Here is a 17,365-nt window from a genome sequence, read left to right as displayed (position 1 = left end):
ATTCCGTACATTATAAACAAACACGCTGTTTGCAAAATAAAAAATCGTATTTTTTGCGTTAATTGCGGGTTTTGCGCATGCGCACAAAGTATATTCACGTGAAAATATAACGTCTGTGCACGCGTAGCGCCGACACCAGCGCCACCGCATCGGTTTGGCGTCAGCGCCGCGTGGCGTCGGAGGCGCGTGTTAGTGTACAAAGGCTGGTTCACACTAGCGTTCGACGTATACGACCGACGGCACCACAACCGGTTTTTTGAAGCCTCTCCTATCGTAAGCAGTCGCGAGTCCGTAAACCGGCCCCTCAGGGCATGGTCGCACCGCTAATACATCGTACAGAAGACAGTCTGGAAACATTAGGGAGTTTTAGGGAACCGCGTTCGCACGCCCGATACGGTGCGATAGTTCTTCCGGTACGCAGTGCGCGTGCGCTACCGCAGAAGCGTCTCGCACTCCGCAGTCCGTACCGGACGGCCCATCGTAGCGAACCGGACGTCCAAAGACGGTTCCCTAAAACTCCCTACTGTCTGGGGCGTGTCCCTTTCTTCTAAGGCGGTCCTTTTCACGTTGGCCATACAAATTCTGCCTGCAGACGTGTTCAAAGCATATAGACATCTATGAATCAAACGAACTTTATTCATTCTTGAGGCCTGTCCGCAGATATTTTTGTCATTGTGCCTGGAGCAAACACAGCCTTTCGAATGATGTATGTGCAGTGTAACTACAACTTTACTCAGACTTGAAAAAAAAAAAGAAACTGCTCCTAAACATTTGTTTTAATTAATATTATTATCAGTGCTTGTGATATTAGTGGTTGTGACTGCTGAATACCAAGGCGTCTTATTTGGATTCCGCAGAGGTCCGGTCCTCCCTGATGGCGCGCTTCATCCTGAGTCGCCGGCGCGGCTACTTCATCCTTCAGATCTACGCACCCTGTTCCCTCATCGTCGGAGCCTCCTGGGTCGCCTTCTGGATCAACCGCAGCGACGCGGCCGGTCGGGTGTCCGTGGGTCAGTACAACAGCAGCTGTAGAACACGAGGGGACCGTACACGACGTCATCGTTTGTGGATCTCCAACCCGGCACCCAGGACGACCGCAAAACAAACGGAGAAAAACTGAGAGATCGAAGAGGATATGAGAGGGTTCTGTGACGTCAAGGCGCCAAGCGCTGATTGGAAGGATCAGTGGGTAGAAGTAAAGGCTAGCTGCCTCCGTCTCTACCGTCCTCCAATCAGAACAGACCGCCGTCTGCTCCTCGAGCCGTGACTCGCGTTGGAAGCCCGGATGACGGAGGTCGGCGTTCGAACAAGTGTAAAGCAGTGTTATACTTGTTCCTAAAAAAAAGGAACGAAAGCTCGTTTTTTGTTCCTTCTTATTTTTTGGAACGCGTTCTTTTTACGAGTTCCATATCTAAAAAAAGAACACGTTCTTGTTACAGTTAAAAAAAAAAAACGAACGCATCGTTACATGTACGTTACATTTGTATTTTATGGATTACCATATTGAGTTGGATCGAGCCAAGTTTTAGTATTTTATCTATCCCATCAACTGGCAACATAAGAATTTGCACGCCGCTATGGAAGGGCACCAGGAGAAAAAAACAAGCGAAACCTGAGTTTTGTTTCTTAATATATTCATCATTAGAAATCTCAGCTTTTAACCAGTGTTGTATGGAACGGCGTTCCAAGGAACGGCATTCCTGGAACGCGTTTTTTTTAGCAGTAACGAAAGAACGCTGCCGTTTCATTTTGCATCGGTGGAACTGGAACGGGAACTCGTTGCAATTTTACTGGAACGAAAAAAGGAACGGCGTTCCCTTTCTTCGTCCAGTGGAGTAATTTTCACTTTATTTCAAAGAGGGACATTATAAAAGTTTAAAAACAATATCTTTACGAAGAGCAGGATCTTGTTAACTTTTTGGTTACTTATCTTAGGGTTTATTTTTGTGTGGTCGACGCTTGGTAATAGTCGGGTGCAGGAGAGCTAGTGGACATCAATTCTTTTTTCAGTGCCCGAGACTGCGACACAAAAAGCAAAACTTTTAGTCCAAGGAAAGGACACGGAAAGAGGGACGTTTCATACTCAGCTACTTTCTTTGCTTCCACGAATCCTCACACACTCAGAAATCTAAGGTCGATTATAGCCTTCACTGAACTTTCACAGAGACCTACAGTTATAACAAAAGAGCAGGTTACCAGACATCGAACACATTGTATCTCAAACTTGGGTCACTTAAAAGCTATACAAAAATTACCTTTTATTCGTTCTCCCCTTGCCCCCACCTTCAAACTGAACAACGAATTCAACCTTTACGAACAAGGACCGGTAGTTTTCAAGACGAACTTTCCAAAAGCCCCACCCTCTTCACTTGCTCGTCTTGCGGACAGCAACATCGAGAAGCGACTGTTGTTAAGTTCGAACAAGGGACTTTGTTAGATTGAAACGTGTGAGGTTGTAGTAAAACGCTCATGCAATATGGGATAGCAGTACATTTGGCTTGCCTGAATCGCACACCACAAACATTAATATTGTTAAGAGCAGAGATTTTAAAGATGACTATATCAATAAATGAAACCCCGCTTCCGCTTGTTTTCTTCTCCTGGTGCCCTTCCGACACGGCATTCAAATTCCCATGTTCCCATTTAACGTGATAGATAAAAAAACTCTTTCCTCGATCTAGCTAAATATAGTAATCAGCAAAATACAAATGTAACGTATATGTAACGATACGTTCCATATTTTTTTTTACCTGTAACGGGAACGAGTTCCTTCTTCACACATGGAACTTGTAACGGGAACGCGTTCCAAAAATCGGAAGGAACGAGGAACAATCTTTCGTTCCTATTATTGAGGAACGCGTACAAACACTGCTTTCAACCCATATTCATGTTTGCGGTAGGTGACTCAGACGATACAAATGTACTGTTACCCTACATTGCGCGAGCGTTTTACAACAATCTTACGCGTTTCAATCTAACAAAATAACTTGTTCGAACTAAACAACAGTTGCTTCCCGATGTTGCTGTCTGCAAGACGAGCAAGTGAAGAAGAGGGTTGGGCTTTTGGGAGATCAGGCTTGAAAACTACAAGTCCTTCTTCGTGAAGGTTGGATTCGTTGTTCAGTTTGAAGGTGGAGGACGTGGGGAGAAGGAAACACGGTAAATTTTCGTGTATTTTTTTTATGTGAGCAATGCTCGGGATAGAAGAGTGCGTTCGATGTCTGGTAACTTGCTCTTTAGTTGTAACTGTAGGTCTCTTTGCGGAAGTTCATTGACTGCTGTAGTCGGCCTTAGATTTCTGTGTGTGAGGATTCGTGGAAGCAAAGAAGGTAGCTGAGTTTGAAACGTCCCTGTTTCTGTGGCTTTTGCTTTGACCAAAGGTTTTGCTTTTTATACCGCAGCCTCGGGCACTGAAAAAAGAATCAGCCTTCACTAGCTCTCCTGTAGCCAATTGTTACCAAGTGAGGATCACACAAAATAAACCATAAGCTAAGCAACCAAAACGTTAACCAGATCCTGCTCTTCGTAAAGATATTGTTTTTATACTTTCAGAATCTCCCTCTTAGAAATAAAATAAAAATTACCCTATCAGAAAAAAAATCAACGCAATGCCGTTGTTTTTTTCGTTCCAGTCAAAATTTAACGATTTCGCGTTCTAGTTCCACCGATGCAAAATGGAACGGTGGCGTTCTTTCTTCCCTCCTAAAAAGAACGCGTTTCAGGAACGCCGTTCCTTGGAACGCCAGTCCGTACAGCACTGGTGTAGAGACACAAGCAGTCAGCCATTCCGTCCACCCACTGACCTTTCAATCGGAGTTCTAAACTCTGACGTTCCCGCGCCTTCTCAACTCCTCCTCTCCCTCAGTTGCTCTCCGTATAACTCCCGCCACACGACCGCTTCGGGAACTCGGCTTGTCACGGCCAGTTGGTTTCAAGTATAGGTTTCCGTGCTTTCGCGCTTCTTGATGTTTTTTTTTGTTTTTTTTTTCAAAGTGTGAAGTGTTTTAACGGGATTTCATATTCTTCCACCGCAGATTTGGTGTTTTTCAGTATCTATTATACGTGTCGGAATTTGGGGTGTGCGAATATTAATGTTTTCGAATACGAATCGAATACTAATAGTTAGCTTCGAATATCGAATCGAATATCGAACAGTCGAAGGCGGGTGCATTTTTTCACAGAATTTTTATTTTCCCATATCGAAACTGCAGTTGATTTTTCTTTTAATTTTTTTTTTGAACTGCTGAACTGTAGTTGATTTTTCTGGGTGACAACTTGTAATCTTCCCTATAACTAGAATTTTCTTTTTTGTGTTGTTATTCTCGTCAGCATCAGTGAGGCACTGGTGTTAACGAGAATAAAAACACAAAAACAAAAATTCTAGTTGTAGGGAAGATCACAAGTTGTCATGCAGAAAAATCAACTGCTGCACACGGTCAGGTAGGAGGCGCTCTCTTCGAGCGGAAACTACACCTCCAGCCACAGAAAAAAAAAATCTCTCACTCGGCATTAAAGTAGCAGGTATTGACAGGTATTTGATGCAAAGCTTCGCCAGACTCGGATATCTTGAGCACCCGGCAGTTCGCCTCAGTCACATGGATCACTCTCTCTCTTTAGCAGTACCTTCTCCGCAAACGGTACAACTTCCCGTTCTGAAGCTGAAACCACTTTGCGTTCCATTGCACTTTTGGCTAAGTGGCCCAATGCTTGCCAAACATTGCTGACGGCGTTGAGCCTTGCTCTTTTGACTGTGTTGCAGCTTCCGGCTCGGTTTCTTCAGCACCATCACATGAGGCTAGCTCTTGCAGCACCAGAGCTTTTAGCCATAATTTTTCCGTTTCAGCTTTACAAATAGTGGACTTGAAGCGTGGGTCCAAGAACATAGCAAGGCATGCTTCCTTGCCCTCCTTATACAGAGTGAACCTTGCCTTGATGGATCTTATCCGTTCTGTGGGAAATTCGGATGCCCCAGCTCAGTTACCTAGACAGTGTGGCATACCAAAAATCATTGAAACTTGGGAGGACAAAGACGGATGCTTCTCAGCACTCACAATAGCAGTGTCATCAAACAATGGCTTCAATGATTGGACATATTCAGAAGTATCTTTCTACTCTAATGAACCAAGTCCATCGATGTCACTGTCCGAGGTATAGCAAGCTCTACAGTGACTGCTTCTTTGAGTTCCAGAAGGCAAGACAACGTTAGATACTGGTTATTTAATCTCATCTGCACGTCTTCCATCAGACGTATTGTGTCCTTTCCCATCTTCTTTGGCACTCCTCAAACTTTTTCTGAACTGATGAACTGTGCTTATAATGTCCCACAATATGCCTCACTTTCTTGCACAGGCGATCAATGGCCGGCGAACGGGATCTCGCGTCAATAATCGCCAGTTGAAGCGTATGCGCGAAGCACGCCCTTTCCGTCCACGGAAGTCTCCTTACTGCAGCACGATTGTTGAGCCCGTTATACGCTACGATGAACTTCGCACATCATCGGGTATCTCTCAGTCACGGCACATTTTATCCAGCATAGTTGCAATGTTCCCAGCACTGTGACTGGCTGCCATATGTCGAGTTTTCAATGTGAATCCTTTCATTCGAATTTTGGAGTGAGAAGATGGCCAGGTGAAGCTCACGTAACTTTCGTTAGCGCGCGATGTCCACATGTCGCTTGTGAAGGCAACAGTTGTAGTGCCGCCTTCAAAGGCACTTTTGAGCTATCCTTTCACCTTCTTTCGGTTGTCGTCATATATTCGTTGCACAAGCACGCGCGAGAGTGTAAAGAGCAGGATGGTAGGCGATAGTTGGGAACGGCCTCTGTCAGAAGTTATTTGAAGCTGTGGTCTTCCAGAATTCTGTAAGGCTGTAAATTAAGCGTCATTATAGCGGCCACCTTGTTATTTAGCGCTCGTACTCTCTTGTCTGGCAAGGGCTCCATGCGACGCACGACGTCCTTCAGTGTCGATTGATCTTCTCCTGGCGTACCAGCGGTAATCCCACGATACTCTTTCAACAACGTAGGATGTGCTTTGTGATGGTTGAAAAGGGGTGTTGTCGTACCTGTGGGCGCTTTAAGCGTTGACTCGCATGCCGTACGTTGCGTCATCAATGCCGTCACCCTCGCAAAGTATTTCCAAATAGCGCTCCTCTCTCTTCGTTTTGGTGCCGTTTCCCGTTCGTTTTTCCACTTCGCAGACCGTTTCCCGCAAACACCTCCATCAGCCATAACACCGGTGGGCGAAAGCGAAAGTGAGCAGTTTAGAAGGTCAGGAGTCACAAGGGCACAGAAACTCGCCGATTACCGCTATCGACACCGACGCCACCAGTTTAGGTTGAAGCCGCCATGGAGCTATGACGCTGCAATGGGCCTTACTTGCCTAAACCGAAGCCGATTGATTTCGAATATTCGTGTTACGACGAATATTCGAAAAATACCAGGGACTTAGTTTAGGAATCGAATACGAATATTAAATGTATAATATTCGATTCGTATTCGAAATTTTGAATATTCGCCACCCCTGGTCGGAATATAAATCGTCGTTTTACCGGGGTTCATTTTGAAAAAAAACAGGGCACGGCCGTGGGATTTCCCAACCTTCAGAGAACATACAAGTGACCCGTACACTTGGAAAATAACCCGGCATCGATAATAGAAGGTAGCAAGATAAAGTGTGCGGTTACGAATAAAAAAGTAAGCACCATCTAGTCGCTTCCACGCCAAGTATCCGAGTCCGCAATTGCTTCATCGCATACTCTGAGCATGTATTGGAGACGAGGACTGCGTCAGAGTTCGGCCTGAACTCGGCTCAGCTCGTATCGAATACGAAGGCTGCATCCCCGTTCGGGGAGGAGTCGGATCCAATCACATGCCTCGTTTCTCAAGAATAGCGACCGCCAATGTTGCTTTATGAACTTTTCTAAAAGGGCGGAGGCTCTGCTCTGAGTCAACGCAAAATAAAAATTAAAAAGCTTTTTCTTTTTTTTTTTGTCTAAGCAACTGCCCTCTCCCCCCCCCCCCTTCTTTACCTGCTTAGGAATGGGGGCTGTGTAGCAGCGTATACCAACTGCGCATGAGTGCAATCGGACCTTCACTGCATTTGAACTCATGTCTAAGCCCCCCCCCCCCCAACTTTTCCGCTGCCTGGGGACGGGGGCTGAGTAGCAGCGTAGGAACTGCGTATTAGTGCCATAGGACCTTCACTGCATTTGACGTTATGTCTGAGCTTCCCCTCCTCCCTTTTCTGCTGCCTAGGCACGGGGCTAAGTAGCAGCGTAGGAACTGCGTACTAGTACAATCGGATCTTCATTGCCTTTTACCTCATGGCTCAGCTCCCTCCCTCCCCCCCCCCCCCAACTTTTCCGCTGCCTGGGGACGGGGGCTGAGTAGCAACGTAGGAACTGCGTATCAGTGCAATAGAACCTTCACTGCATTTGACGTTATGTCTGAGCTTCCCCTCCTCCCTTTTCCGCTGCCTAGGCACGGGGCTAAGTAGTAGCGTAGGAACTGCGTACTAGTACAATCGGATCTTCATTGCCTTTTACCTCATGGCTCAGCTCCCTCCCTCCCCCCCCCCAACTTTTCCGCTGCCTGGGGACGGGGGCTGAGTAGCAACGCAGGAACGGCGTATTAGTGCAATAGGATCTTCACTGCATTTGACGCTATGTCTGAGCTTCCCCCCCTCCCTTTTCCGCTGCCTAGGCACGGGGCTAAGTAGCAGCGTAGGAACTGCGTACTAGTACAATCGGATCTTCATTGCCTTTTACCTCATGGCTCAGCTCCCTCCCTCCCCCCCCCCCCCCAACTTTTCCGCTGCCTGGGGACGGGGGCTGAGTAGCAACGTAGGAACTGCGTATTAGTGCAATAGGACCTTCACTGCATTTGACGTTATGTCTGAGCTTCCCCTCCTCCCTTTTCCGCTGCCTAGGCTCGGGGCTAAGTAGCAGCGTAGGAACTGCGTACTAGTACAATCGGATCTTCATTGCCTTTTACCTCATGGCTCAGATCCTTCCCTCCCCCCCCCCCCCCACTTTTCCGCTGCCTGGGGACGGGGGCTGAGTAGCAACGTAGGAACTGCGTATTAGTGCAATAGGACCTTCACTGCATTTGACGTTATGTCTGAGCTTCCCCTCCTCCCTTTTCCGCTGCCTAGGCACGGGGCTAAGTAGCAGCGTAGGAACTGCGTACTAGTACAATCAGATCTTCATTGCCTTTTACCTCATGACTCAGCTCCCTCCCTCCCCCCCCCCCCCACACTTTTCCGCTGCCTGGGGACGGGGGCTGAGTAGCAACGTAGGAACTGCGTATTAGTGCAATAGGACCTTCACTGCATTTGACGTTATGTCTGAGCTTCCCCTCCTCCCTTTTCCGCTGCCTAGGCACGGGGCTAAGTAGCAGCGTAGGAACTGCGTACTAGTACAATCGGATCTTCATTGCCTTTTACCTCATGGCTCAGCTCCCTCCCTCCCCCCCCCCCCCACACTTTTCCGCTGCCTGGGGACGGGGGCTGAGTAGCAACGTAGGAACTGCGTATTAGTGCAATAGGACCTTCACTGCATTTGACGTTATGTCTGAGCTTCCCCTCCTCCCTTTTCCGCTGCCTAGGCACGGGGCTAAGTAGCAGCGTAGGAACTGCGTACTAGTACAATCGGATCTTCATTGCCTTTTACCTCATGGCTCAGCTCCCTCCCTCCCCCCCCCTCCCCCAACTTTTCCGCTGCCTGGGGACGGGGGCTGAGTAGCAACGTAGGAACTGCGTATTAGTGCAATAGGACCTTCACTGCAATTGACGTTATGTCTGAGCTTCTCCTCCTCCCTTTTCCGCTACCTAGGGACGGGGCTAAGTAGCAGCGTAGGAACTGCGTACTAGTACAATCGGATCTTCATTGCCTTTTACCTCATGGCTCAGCTCCCTCCCTCCCCCCCCCCCCCCCCCAACTTTTCCGCTGCCTGGGGACGGGGGCTGAGTAGCAACGTAGGAACTGCGTATTAGTGCAATAGGACCTTCACTGCATTTGACTTTATGTCCAAGATTCCCCTCCTCCCTTTTCCGCCGCCTAGGAACGGGGTTAAGTCGCAGCGTAAGAACTCCGTACAAGCACAATCGGATCTTCATTGCATTTTACCTCATAACTCAGCTGCCCCCCTCTCCCCCCCCCCCCCCTACACACAAACACACAACTTTTCCGCTGCCTGGGGACGGGGGCTGAGTAGCAGCGTAGGAACTGCGTATTAGTGCAGTCGGACCTTCACTGCCTTTGACTTCATGTCTAAGCTCCCCCCCCCCCCCTCTTTCCGCTGCCTGAAACGGGACTAAGTAGCAGCGTAGGAACTGCCTATTAATGCAATTGGGCCTTCACTGCATTTAACCTATTGTCTCAGCTCGCTCCCTTTCCCCCCTTCATTATCTAGGAGTGGCGGTTACGTGGCAGGATAGCAACTACGTATTTGTACTACGCACCTTCACTGTATTCAACGTAATGTCTGAGCCGGGCTATTTTTGACTTCCCTGCTTGCATTCCAGGAGCAACGACGGTGCTCACCCTGGTAACGATGGGCTTTGGCGGTCGAGCTTCGCTCCCTCGCGTCGACTATGCGACCGCGCTGGACTGGTTCGTCATCATGTGCTTCACCTTCGTGTTCACCGCGCTCGTCGAGTACGCCTGCGTCAACTACCTCGAACGCTTCCTCATGCACCGCCAGCGGCAGCGCCTGGAGAAGCTGGCCAAGCAAGAGGAACGCCAAGAACTCGCAAAGGTCAATGCTCTCTTACGCTCTCCGCATATCATCCACAGTCCACAACTTATCTGATGTACCGCAGCTGCATCAAGGAGATCGCATAAAGAGGATCCTAATGTATGATTAATGACCACTCTTTTTTTAACCGTTCCCCAAATTGTTTGGTCCGCAATACCAAACATGCAGATTTGAAAATTGCCGGTTATCGAAGAATCCCGGCGGATGACTGTAACGGCTCAGAGAGCGTGAGCCATATTAGTGAAGGGCGGGGCTGGTGATAGTAAAGTCCCTAGATGAGAGCTTCCTACAAGTAGCGACATTTTTTGAAGCGCCGACTGCGGGACGGTGCAGGTTTTAGGAAGCGAATGACGGCGCACAGCAGAGGTTCGAACTGAATGCCGCCATTTTGTTCCTGCGGGATGTGCTTTGTTGTTTCTATTGGTTGTCGTTACTTGCAAAACAAGTATCAAGGAACTTTAGGTCATAGTAAAGTCCCTTGAAACCTATTTTTACAAGCAACCACAACCAATACAAGTGACAAAGCACATTCCGCTGGAACAAAATGGCGTCATTTTGTTCAGTGTTCTGCTGTGCGCCGCCACTTGCTTCCTAAAACCTGCACCCTTCACGTAGCCGGCACTTCAAAGAATGTCGCTACTTGTAAAAAGCTCTCATCTACTAGAAACTTTAGGTGATGGCAGTGCTTCGCATCGACTACTGCCGGCACCTGTTTATTATTAGTTTTATAAACGCGTCTAGGCACACTGTTGCCAGAAACATGAATCGTTTCGATACAATGACGATGTTTAGGTAGCGTCTGAATAGAGGAAAGGTGTCCTGCTCCGGACAACATCGGCTGCGTCAAAACTTGGACCGCATTCACACTCGCGACTCAACCACATCCGCAAAGCGGTAGCGAACGCGACTGCTTAAAGATGCAGTAGAAATTCACGCGCAGTTGATGATGAAAATGATCAAATCCGCTTCGCGGTTACGATTCGAACTCCAGTGTGAATGCAGCCTTAAAGGCCGACGATCTGACTCGAGATTCTGCGAAGCAGAAGATCCTCCTTACCGTGAGAAAACAGGAAATGGTGAACAGGGTAGAAGGGGGGAGAGGAGGAAGCGATGGGAACGCGGAATGCGCGAACTGGTCGTCGGCCTTCAAGGCCGGTTCACACAGCAACGTTTGCTTACTTTGCGTAGTGTTATGAAGCTGACATCGGTTTACGTTGAGAGTCACTGAAACATAAAGGAGATTTCGTAGACCGCGTTTCCCCCTCCGCGAAGCCCTCCGTAACGAAGAAGCCGCTACTGCGCCTGCGCGCCGATGGCCTTGACTGTAGAATTCCGGGTATGGTAGCGGGTCGCGGAGAGCGTTGCGGGGCGGCAAAAATGATCTGAGAAAACTCTCTATTTATGCTTGGTATTAAGCGTGGCGACAAATTCAAAAAGAAGCCTTGCACGCGACATGTGTCATAAAAGGCCTTACTACGACGGCGGGTGTTGTTCTGGGAAATAAACTCGAACACACGCATTGTCAGATTAAGTTCGACTCTTCGCCGAATACGATTTGGACTGGGATTGTGAGCTTCGGCCAAGTTGCACTCTTCTTTAAAGATAGAGGATGCCACTGCAAAGCAGCGGAATTTCTCTCAAATTTTGTTTTTGTATAAACATTCTGTAATATTTAGTGAAGTATTTTTTGCCAGTGTTAATTTTATTCAAATTCAAAACCAGTTAATTTTCGTGATCATCCCCGCTTGGTCGGCAGAAATAAACGAGATACAAAACCAATAAAATTATAATCGCCTAGAAAATGCGGAAAAGCGGACAAAACATTCCCAATTGTGCCAAGCGACTTAATAGATCTAGGCTACGTATACTTAGTCAAGATCAACATGTTACATAAACGTAATTTTGTTGAGACATAATGTTAGAATTTTATGCTTATTCCCACCTTTGTCGTTTATCTTAAACAAATCTTCAGCACTTTAGCTTATCTAGAGCAAATTTTGCTGTAATATTGGCGTTAAAAGATAAAAAATTCCAGCATTATGCCGTCTGGAGCCGATCTGTAGTAAAACCAGTTTGACCTGCCGTTTCCGGGGTCATAAAAATACTAGATTATATTCCTCAATATTTTTTTTTTTTTAATTCGGAAACAATTTTATGTTTTATTGTGTTTCGCTTAAACATATATCCTAGACGTAAACCGAACTTTAACATCAATATTTCAATTCGTCCGATCCAGGTTTCGGTCTAAATAAGAGGGGGTGCGCAGGTATTTTTATCTTTTTGTCCACGTGTTTGCGTTTTTTTTTTTTTTAACAGCACATTTTATTGAGGGGAGGTGAGGCGGAAATTGAGATTACAGGGTGCCTTACGGAATTTTAACATGTTTATTATCACTGTTAATCTTTCAATGAAATGGAACAATACTAGCGCGTAAATACAATCAATTTTAGACACATACTTTTTTTCTAAATGGTTCCAGCCACGCACACACCCCAAAACTATGCTCGCAAAATTGTCGTCATTGACAGCTTTTTGTACCATCACTCTTAGTTACGGTTTACAGGATATACAAACCCGTTTATGATTGCATCTGTTAAAAAAAAAAAAGAAAAGAACGTCCGCTACATTGTTTATTAAAATATATCACATTTCTCAAAATTAGTATTTAATCAGAAAGATTAGCTAACTGTATCAACATGGTCCTCAAGGGAAGCCGTTTCGACGACGTCAGCCTATAGTGACATGAAGACCTGGATAGTTAACAAAATATATAAGCTCTTCGTGAAACAGTTCAATGAAACGATTTCGGCCAACGAAGTGCACGAATACATGGAAATGAACGCCGTTTCCTAGCAGGAACAGGCATTTACTCCTGAAATCGTCTTTTTTTTAATTATATAAGGGTAATTTCGGAAGCTTCGGCAACTGTTCCCCAGCTCCAGTGCAAAATTTAGGCACACGATGAGCGTTCGGCTAAGTGCACTTTCTTTTTTTTTTTTTTTTTTTGTAAGACGGAAAAAACAGTTTTTTTGTTTTTTTTTTTCGCTAACACCGTGAGTTGGGGAGAAGGTGATCCAACCGTTGACCCCTAAACGGCTAAAGTCGCGAACTAAACCAATGGGGACGACGACAACGTAAAAAATGCGTTTGTGTTTCTGACGCAACGTTTGATCGACGTATCCCGAACGCTGCGTCAACTTTAGGCCGGGCCTCGTGGCCAGTCAGCGAATCGCCAACTGAACGCAAGTTTCGTCGCACAAAAGACAGTCTGCAAACAATGTCTTAGGTGTGTGTTTTTTTGTTTTTGTTTTCCTCGTACGAAGATTTTGTTACGTTGCTCATACAAAAGCTGTCGGCAAACGTGTTCGGAGCGTACACACGTAAGAAGGTACACATGTCTCGACCCTTTCGAAGAACCCCGTGTCTTGATGTTTGCACAGTGCGACTGCTGCTTTCAGGTGCGATTTGTACCTGTGCGTTCACGCCAGGTCTGGAGGAAGTACGGATTTGTCAAATTAGGAAAACGTCTCTAGCACTTTCCTCGGTCGTGAAAGGTACCGGCGGTGTTGACAGCTCCCCAGAAAAACCGCGTCCCACTGGTCTGTATTCCGAACGCAAGTCGGCGAGCTGCGTGCTAAACAGGCCCTCACCTTCAATGCCAAACTGTCCATCACGTCCGACCGTAACGACGTACGTGCCGTCTGTACTAATCCGACACTTCCTGCCTTTGCCAATGTTTTGTGGTTGTATTTTTGCGAATCAAACACAGATAAAAACTGAAAGAAAGACCACTCTCATTGGGAAAGATTAGAAAACGACGAATATGATATCGTGTTTCTCTCAGACGATCACGACAGCGTTTTCTCATTTTTTCAATCCACTTACGCAGCGTGACCTCCTCCTCTTGCAATCTAAGCTTGGTGCGTGTGATCGGAGTGAATTAATATAGGTATTTTTAACGCGAAGTAGAGCAGTAGCGAACTGCTCTCCTGAAGGTCAAGTTTCCTATTTACTCTAAGTGGTGCTGCCTCATATCCATTCTATTTTAGTTTTTTTCTTTTTTTTTTTTAGATATATGTATGCGCTGTTATATCATTTACAATTCCAGAGCCCGTTGAGTTTTTTTATGTTTCGGCATTGAGAAGTGATGCCACTTTCAAAAGATAAATTTTAAGTATTAAAAATTGCTAATTTGATTATTGTTTTAAATTGAATATTTTGAAACGATAGTTTTATTTCCATTTGTTTTCTCATCAAAAACCTGTCGACCTTTGCCTGTTTTACAGAAAAGAAAAGCAGATGCTTACTGGTGTGTTAACTCGATCGCTTTAGGCAATTGTAAAACTAGGCTGAAGATGGGTTTGTTTTGACAGGCGATGCCACCTCATATTTATTTATTTTTAGAAAAATACAATAGTTTTTCCTTTAAAGCAGCGTACGACGAAACTTTACTTCTAGTAATTCGTTACGTTCCAAATTAACTTATTTTTAAAGTCGACAAAAGCGACAAACTTGACATTGAAACCAGTGTTTTTCAAAGAAAACTAAACGCTGTTTTTCCTTCTATCCGATACACACGAGATTATCCCAGTGCGAGCATGGCGTTGCACTACTGCACGAATAGCAAAAATATAAGACTTAGAATTAAAACGAAATAAAATTCCATGATCATTTCAAGGGCACGGTGGCCTAAAGTACTTTTGATGCACGAGTCCCTATCAGCTTACATCCAGCTGCCAGTACCTGATCACTGCCAATCGGTGAACGACTCAGTTGACACTAAGGAAACTTGCAGCTAACGCCGTGCTGACCACTAAAGGGTTTAACCTATAACTCATTCAATGATCGAGCAACTTATTGTTTGTGGTCAGTCTATGTGTTAGTACTAATTCAGTGATTCGGCGAGCCAGCGGTTATCGTACCGATTCCTTATATGGCGAACCAGTATCACTAGGGTAATTACTTGTCGGAGAAGTACTAAGCATATCGCTAGACTAGGGAAAAACGTTCTGAAGGAATTCAGAAGGAAACGGAGGTTCGCTCCCATTTCTTCGAGCGCACAAGCTTAGGTTCGACCATAGGTTGCGCGCGACACCCAAAGGTGGAGCGCCGATCCAACTGATGTTCCGGCCAAACGACTCCACTGGGAGTCGCACCGCGGCGCCACCGTCTCGTCGCACGCTCCCTGTATAGTATTTCGTTTTACCTCGCGTCAAGAGCGCCGGAAGGCTACGCACCAATGGAGCCAATGAAGCCTCGTAAATTGCGCCATGTCGCGACGTCCGTAGTTTCCCCTTCTGCAGCTATCACCCACGGCGAAACTAATCAAACTCGGCGAACGTGCCATGGTCTTGTGCTTTAGTCTTTGCGCACGCGGTTGTGAGTCTTCTAGCCTTTCAGCGCGCTCTGACCTACGGTGAAGCCAGGTATTGGCGACGTGCGCGACCGAAAGGGTCGCTGTGGTCGGCCTTCCACGATTGGCCCAAAAGCTGACTATGACGTCGGGAAGGGTATACCATCGACGGAAATAAGAGGAATGAAAGAACTTTAATTTCAGTGGTGTTGGCAGTGTTGCTTTGAGAGCGCAATGATTTCAGGCTTCCACCATGCTATTTACGAACACCATCGAACTTGTTGTTCGCAAGGTAATGACGTCACAAGGGGGAACCATAGGAGGGCGCCACCAAAACATCTCGCCGCTAATAGTAGATCGAAAGAACCCGTTATTCACGTGTATAACACTTTCTAGCGATTATCACTCGGACGAAAAGTGCCGAGTCACTGGGATATAAGTGCACGAGCAGCGCTTTATCTCCCCCCTCTCCACCCCCCCCCCCCCCCCCCCTAAAGATGGCAACGGCGCATGCTCAAAACGCGTTCCATAGCCCAGCAGACGAAAACTGCAGGGCGCAGAAGCAATGCCAACTTGGGGAAAGGGCCTGGTCATTACGTCATCTTCGGTTTGTCTCTGACCCGCCAGAAGCGTCGATAACGCTGAAGCAAGACGCAGGTACCCGACAAAGTGGCAGACGCGTCCGTCTTGGTGTTGTCGTCTGCTAGCATCTCATCGAAGTGGTGTTGGCTCGCAGCGACGCGGACGAGACGTAGCTAGGCGGCGCTTTGTACAGCCATTGGTGACTAGGCTAGGTTTCAATGCACTTCGAACCACCCGATTCAAAGGGAACAGCCTGAAAATTATCTTCATCAATTATCGTCATCATCAGCGGTGATGACATGAAAGGATGAAAGAAACCAACCTTGTCTTCTAAGTGGTACTGTCAGAAGGCGATTAGTGGCATGGTCATAGTTTCTAACCTTTCGTTATCTTTTTTTCCCCCAAAAAAGAAAGTAGAAACTTCTGCGCTGCAGAAACAGCCAGATATCCAGCAGTTCCAATCCAAACCTCGCTAATGCATTCTCCGAATCAGTGTAAATTAAATTTAGTTTTTTATTGACTTCACCGTTGTATGACAGGGGTATGTATAGTAAACTCTAGCCAATTTATTTATTGTACCCGACTTTTCGATTGCTTTTCATGTTCATATTGCTTACCTAACCAGGCGGAGTTCCGCCGAAATGTTTCCATTGAACTTTACGGTTCTAGAAAAGGAGACGAAAAAAAAAAAGAAAAAGCTACGCTGTGTATGTTAAGACTTGTCTGACCCCTAGAAAGATAGGATAGTAGTGCCAACACCTAAACTAATTATAGTCAAACAAAATCGCTAAGAGAAAACATACAACGCAATAAAACTTATTACCGACAGTTCACAACATCCGCAAAGTTCACAGCATCCACAATAATAGTTGACACTCATCCAGCGCTCTTTTAAAATCTTTCTGTAATGAACCGTTGCCTTATCTGGCCATTCGGCGTGCATTCTATGCGAATATTTATTTACTCTGTCACGTCAATACATTTTGCAGGAGTTCAACCGGGAGTCTGGCACGGACACTGAAAACGCTGGCTCCGAAGACATCCGCCTTCGCCTCGAGCGGGCCGAAGAGATTGAAGAGGAACGCCGCAGGACACGCCTCATCGGCGGCTGTCTGGAGCAGCTGCAATTTCGCTGGAGGCGGCGGAAAAAGCGGCCAATCTACCAACCCTGCAACACGGCCCCGGAGGAGCGGATGACGCCCAGCGAGGTGTCCGCGGAGGTGGACGCGTGGGCGCGAATCATCTTTCCTCTCACCTTCACCGTCTTGAAAGTTCTTTACTGGACGTTGTTTCTCTACTTCGTTGACGACGAGATCCCCGAAGACCCACCGTCGCAAAACTGAACACACCGTTGCGGGTGCTTGAGACGCGCCTGCAACCGTTCTGCTTACCGCGTCTCCAAACATGGCCCCTTCGTTTCCGCCTGATGACGTCATACAAATGTCACGCTTTCGTTTGTCGCGATCCTGGCGGTTCACAGCGGCGGTGATATATGTGGCAGACGCCTGTTCTGCTGCAGGTCCCTCTCCAGCTTGACAGCCTACGGAAACTTCAGCAGCGAGAAGTCGGAACGCCGCGACGACAGCGACACCCGCGTTCGTTCGTGTCATTTTTTTTTTTAGCGGGGTTTTTAGCAGTAACCACTAGGATCGCGACCTCCGGCAGCGTGACAC

General features: G+C 46.8%; 1 protein-coding gene across 1 annotated transcript in view; it reads left to right on the top strand.

Moving 5' to 3' along the window:
* LOC8035839 (gamma-aminobutyric acid receptor subunit alpha-6) overlaps positions 1-17,127 on the top strand; it is a 94,933-nt gene extending 77,806 nt beyond the window's left edge. The window contains exons 7-9 of the mRNA XM_042289903.1: positions 858-1,010; positions 9,525-9,757; positions 16,682-17,127. Of these exons, the coding sequence (XP_042145837.1) occupies positions 858-1,010; positions 9,525-9,757; positions 16,682-17,035 (740 nt within the window). The 3' untranslated portion in view covers positions 17,036-17,127. The remainder of the gene's footprint in view (positions 1-857; positions 1,011-9,524; positions 9,758-16,681) is intronic.
* The last annotated feature ends 238 nt before the right edge of the window (positions 17,128-17,365 follow it).

This window comes from Ixodes scapularis, unplaced genomic scaffold, assembly GCF_016920785.2.
Source record: "Ixodes scapularis isolate PalLabHiFi unplaced genomic scaffold, ASM1692078v2 PGA_scaffold13__105_contigs__length_92229423, whole genome shotgun sequence".
Taxonomy (NCBI): domain Eukaryota; kingdom Metazoa; phylum Arthropoda; class Arachnida; order Ixodida; family Ixodidae; genus Ixodes; species Ixodes scapularis.
Note: the sequence above shows the minus strand (reverse complement) of the source record. Positions and strands in the feature narration are given on the sequence as shown.